Source organism: Brachyhypopomus gauderio, chromosome 17, assembly GCF_052324685.1.
Source record: "Brachyhypopomus gauderio isolate BG-103 chromosome 17, BGAUD_0.2, whole genome shotgun sequence".
Lineage (NCBI taxonomy): Eukaryota > Metazoa > Chordata > Actinopteri > Gymnotiformes > Hypopomidae > Brachyhypopomus > Brachyhypopomus gauderio.
Genome location: NC_135227.1, coordinates 18,755,228 through 18,761,227, shown reverse-complemented (window position 1 = coordinate 18,761,227; position 6,000 = coordinate 18,755,228). Strand labels below are relative to the sequence as shown.

Here is a 6,000-nt window from a genome sequence, read left to right as displayed (position 1 = left end):
ACATCGGATCACAGTTGTAAGGGAATTTGTGATTTACTGTCGGTGACCCTCAGACAGAACACACTGACATTCAGTTCACTCCCTTATATGTGTGTCTGCTCCTCAGTTAGAATCTCTCTCTCTCTCTCTCTCTCTCTCTCTCTCTCTTTCTCCTGTCTCTCCCTGTATTCTTTCACTTCCCCTAGACCCAGTCTACTGTACCTCCTCTCCTAATAAGGAGAACACAAATCATACATATGTTTTATTCTTACTCAATTGTGTTAAGACACTTCTTCTTAGTCTTCTTCTTCTTCTGTATTTAACTACATGTATTATTATCATTAAACTCTGGAACTATTTCCAAATACCCGTGTGTTGTGAATCTGTTCTCCTCGTCAGCTACGAAACTCTGAGGGCTGTACAAATTTATAATCCTGTCTATGAACCCTGAAGGCTATGATCTACGTCTAGAGACGATTTCAGAAACCTTAACTGTCTATACAGTTCATGGTTCCGATTGACTGGCAAGCGATGGGGTTTTTTTATTTTTAATCTGGAACGTAGTATATAAATGAACCAAATGCAATCAAGTGTAAAAAAAAACACTTGTAAAGTAACATAAAATCGAAGTAACATAAAATCGTCAATGGAGCATGCCTAAAGAAATGTAATACAATCAGGCGCAGCTCACGGCTGTGAGGATAACCATCATGCCCTTGTTTCGGTCACTAGATGGCGCTATCGTGCCGCATTCAGTGTATTTTATGACGTTTAAATTGATACAGTGAATACACCCAAACTGTATGAATACATACAGTTGATTACACATTTTAAAACATTTGTAACTACATACAACTTCATTTGCAATTAACCGAGTGTGGAAGGTATGAGAGACTCTGATCAGGCTTTAACCACCTACCCAACATTATGACCAAATTACGCTGCGAGCGCAAACGAAGCATATCTGCGCATCCGGGTCTTAGGACAACACTGCTGTTTTTAAGTACACCTGCTTTATGTTGGCTTTATGAGGCTTTGTTTGCAAGCATTCTTTCACGAAGACAAGTTCTTCAGGATGTTTGGGACAGGGAGGAGCAAGTCCAGCTCCTTCACCGCACTCTCTCTATTCCTCTACAAGAGCGCGTGCGATTGTGATTCAGTTCTTCATCTAACTCACGAGTCCGTGGTGAGCAGAAAAACTGCCACGCCTCCTCCCGGAGGGCGTCCTCCTCCGTTGTACGCACGTGATTTGGGTCATTAGTGACTTCATAGCTCTTTAATTGACTTAATCAGATGTGCGAGGTGTGAACTGGAGCAGCGGGAGCGCGCATCTGTGCAGTCCCGTGATCTTCCACTGCTACCCGCCTGTGAGGGACTCACTACAGTCCCACCTGTCCACAGAAAGTCTTTGCTTACATAGCTGATGAGGGACCTTTGTCCTAAAAAACAGCCCTCGTGATGACACAGGAACATTCACTTCTACGTTTTAACTTGAGTACAAGTTGATCGACATTTCATATCTGAATGATTCTTTATTCAGACAAGCAGAGGACTTTGTATCGTCACTGTAGTACATTCATTGTAGAAAACTAAGGAAATATGTTATTATTGAGTTATCTTAGCCATTTATTTTGACTAATGACATGCAATTTTCACATTTAAACATTTAATTACATAGCAGGTCTACACCAAATGTAAGTCTATTATAATAATAATTATTACTTATTATAAACTATGCCTTTGGGATCTTTTGGAGTTAAGTGGGTTATTCAAAGGCATAACCCTTCTGAATCTAGAACCCTTCTGTAAGACCAACATCCGGGATATAACCATGCTACATAGCTCTGCAGTCTTTATAGCATGGTGTTTCATATAGAGCGCCCATACGTCCGCTTTTTCACCGACATGTGCCGTTGTTAGGAACTAAAAATGTGGCTGGTCGACATTTCTAAATTTCTGCTTCTGTTTTTGCATTAGACCGTTCTTTATAGACCCCGCCTTCTGGCACGCGACAGTTGGTGGATCGTGTCCACGCCCTAATCGCAACTGCTTCACAGCGTGTGTGTGGTGTAACTGTTGGACAGCTTATGGCCAGAGAGCATGCATGAAGTTTGTATTTTATACTAAGCACGAATATGATGTTTTGCATGTTGCCTTAACAAGGCGTTAAATGGTCCAACACTGGGCTGGTAGTGATGCTGTGAGGGTTGGGTTGGGTCCCTTTTGTTCTGACACCCCATTTAATCATAATAAGAGAATAAAAGATGTGATAAAATGGCGTGTTTGTATGTAAAACAGATTGATCTAATTCATCTACCTGGGCGCATCAGAACGACTGAAAAGTGTTGTGAAGTTGTGGCTTTTTATGGCTGTTGGTTTCATTCATTCAATGCAAATGAGAATAATTGTTTTTCACATTTTGAAAATTCTTTTGTTTGTAAGAAGAGCAAAATAGGGAGGAAAATATTATCTGGCCATTTAGACATCGAAAGCAATTGTTATTGATCCTGTATGTGGCCCCGTCCAGTTTAAAAAAATATGGCCATCATACTTCATATAATCAGTCCACACGATCTACCATTGGTTATCAGTGCTTACGAGACAGCAAAGCATTTTTAGTATGGAATGATATACGCTTAGTGTGATTAGGACTACCATAATATGAATCATCAACTTAAACAAAAACAGCAAATATATTTTAATAGTCCGCTCACTAACTTTTTCTTTTTAAAGTCATTTTCAAACACAGTTTTTTTTAGGATTTCATAGGCCAGGCCAGTGACTTTTATTCCAAAGGCCGAACACGCTTCCGGCCACTTCTACACGCTTCCTCTCTCGGCGCGAGCAGCGCGGGGGACCAATCGAGGAGCTCATATCGCTCGAGCCAGCAGATGCCGTCATCACGTACGCTTCCTCCGCGATGACGCGGCGCACGTCCGTCTAATCAGCGTCGGCTTCCCGACGCCCCCCCCCCCAGGAACAGAGGCAGATGATATAGCAGCTTCGCGAGCGACCGGGTGGAACTCGCGTGTTTCTCGTTTTCATCCGTTGCGGCTTAAAACCGCGAAAACATGAAGTCGGTGTAATTAACACGAGCCAGCGGGGGGGAAGACGCGATGATTTACGTGATCTTAACGTCCGCGCTGTGCGGCGCCGTCGTAACGCTGCTGCTGCAGCTCGCGCTGCTGTGCCGGAGGAGCCGCGAGCGCGTCGCGCGCACCGCGCAGTACGTCAGCGCCGTGCCTGACCGCGCGCTGCGGGACTTCCTCGCCGGCGAACCGGCACCACCGGCACCGCAGGACGGCGCGGCCTCCCCCGGGTCCGGAACACAGGAGGCCACCGGCGGCCCCAAGCAGCAGCCGCCGCCGCCGGACGAGCCTCCCCGGGCGGAGACGTGCGGCTTCCTCAACGCCGTCGTGCTGTTCGTGTTCCGGGAGCTGCGCGACACGCCGGCGGTGCGACACTGGATCACCAAGAAGATCCGGGTGGAGTTCGAGGAGCTGCTCCACACCAAGACGGCCGGGCGCCTGCTGGAGGGCCTGAGCCTGCGGGACATCTCGCTGGGCCACTCGGTGCCGGTGTTCAAGACGGCCCGGCTGATGACGCCCGTGGCGCTGAACCGGGACCACATGCCCGAGGAGCTGAACCTGGAGGTGGACGTGGAGTACAACGGCGGCTTCCACCTGGCCATCGACGTGGACCTGGTGTTCGGCAAGTCCGCCTACCTGTTCGTGAAGATGACCCGCGTGGCGGGCCGCCTCAAGCTGCAGTTCACCCGCATGCCGTTCACGCACTGGTCTTTCTCCTTCCTGGAGGACCCGCTGATCGACTTCGAGGTGAAGTCCCAGTTTGAGGGCCGCCCTCTGCCCCAACTCACGTCCATCATCGTGAACCAGCTGAAACGGGTCATCAAGAGGAAACACACCCTGCCCAACTACAAGATCAGGTAAAAATAAGGCCCTGCTGAACAAGGCACTCAACACCTCGTTGGTTACTTTAGTTATTTTGGCCGAAGGGCTTGGAGGCTGTAGAGGTTTGACCTGAGCTCAGTGAGAGGTTTCCTGGGCTTTGGCTGGTAAGTCACCTAGGCAGGAGTCCCGCACTGGTTTACAGGGACAGGAAACATGGAGGTTCAGAGTGTGTTTTAGGAAAACGTTGGAGTCTCTGCTGTTTACGTAATGGTGACTTGGTGGTTAGTGCGGTTGCCGCTCACCACTAGGGTCTGAGTTTTCATGTGGGCGTCCTCCAGGGTGTCCAGTTTCCTCCTGTAATCCAAAAACATGCAGGTCAGGCTAATTGTCAATCCTACTGAATTGTCCCGGAGTGTGATTGTAAGTCTGCATGTCCAGGGGTGGGTGGTGTCCTCTCTCCCTGTGTTTGTATGTCCAGTGGTGGATTGTCCTCTCTGCCCTCCTTACACCTGATTCTGTCCCCCAGGACGACGAGTCTTCCGGTTGAGAGAGCTGTGTGCAATTGGCTGCCACTTCTCACCGGTGTGTGACTGGATTTAAAGTTGTGTTTTCATTCTAAAGCCACCTTGGATTCTTTGAAGGGATCCATATAAATATAACTTCATTCATTATCAAGGAGGAAACTGGGGAGGCATTTTATAAATATACACTCGATTCATTGTCTGCCAGTATTTCTGTCATGTTTATATCATTGTTTTCCCCAAATATTTATAAATGGCACAAAATGTACAGCATATATATATATATATATATATATATATATATATATATATATATATATATATATATATATATATATATATATATATATATATATATAAATTAGCTATAAATCTTGAATAAAAGTGCCCTTTGCTTCCCAATCCCTGGTGGCACCTGTTGGTTCTGTAACTCGGGTAACGATATGAGATCCAGCTGCTTCTGTAATGTAACATTGTGAACACCTGTGGCTTCCATAATCCTGAGACTGTGTGTGTGTGTGTGTGTGTGGGGCATTTTTGGCTTTCAAAAATGCTCTCTAACCTTTACAGGTGAACTTAATACGACCATCTCTAAATCTTTGATTCACATGTCCAGCCGTTCAGTGTTTCAGTACTTTCTGCCAAACTTGCTGTTCTCCAAGAAGGAGCTTAACAGCAACATTCACAACAGGTGTTTGATCCATGAATCAACCAATACATGGTTCAGTTGATATTTAAACAGTCCTCCTCACCATGCCCAAGTTTTGAGACCAAGACGACCCCTAATAAGTGATCACCAGTACCAGCCGTTGTGAGGGGTCAAACAGGATGTTCAGACAGAAGTAGCCACAGTTCAGTGTAGCAGAGTTTCATCAGCAGGTTGCCACAGAGAGACAGAGTGATGGAGGAGTCACAGAAAGACATAGAGGTGGACGTCCTGTGGGCTCGTCCCACACTGATGACGCTTCGTTGTGAACAATGTCCTGCAGAACCGATGATAAACGCCACACAACTCCAGACACATTTAAGGGAGAAGAGAGAGACCTCCAGGTGTCATATCAGACCTTTCAAAACCATTTACATCAGAGGTCTGTGTGCTAGACGACCTGCAAGGGTCCCTGACCACACAGCCTGGCGTCATGGTCCTGCATGGGCCAGCGAGCATTCATTATGCTCCTCACTGGAGATAGTGTAGTCGTGCTGAGGAGAAATGACGCCCACCAACCATGTTGGAGAGGTCAAGGACAGGGCTACACACCTTGGGTGGTGGTGGTGGTGGTGCTGGTGGTGCTGGTGGTGGGGCAGTGTGGGCAGGTGTGTCTAGTCAATACAGAGCTGCCCTACACTTTGAGACAAGGCCATAATACTAGAATAACATCATTGTGCCTCTGCATGAACAACACAGGCCTCATTTCATCTTCATGGAGGACAATTCTCCAGCCCATTGAGGTGCAAAGTGACATTTCTGTTCTTTATAATTCTCCTGTTTCATACAGAGTTACCAAAGAAGTTGATGAACAGAATCCACACATTCATGCTAACAAGAGTGCAGCCATCAACAACAGAGTTTAAAATGGGGAACAAAAAAG

General features: G+C 46.5%; 1 protein-coding gene across 1 annotated transcript in view; it reads left to right on the top strand.

Annotated features, from left to right (window-relative positions):
* The first annotated feature begins 2,959 nt into the window (after positions 1-2,959).
* pdzd8 (PDZ domain containing 8) overlaps positions 2,960-6,000 on the top strand; it is a 47,022-nt gene continuing 43,981 nt past the window's right edge. Inside the window, exon 1 of the mRNA XM_076978421.1 lies at positions 2,960-3,925. Within this exon, the coding sequence (XP_076834536.1) occupies positions 3,096-3,925 (830 nt within the window). The 5' untranslated portion in view covers positions 2,960-3,095. The remainder of the gene's footprint in view (positions 3,926-6,000) is intronic.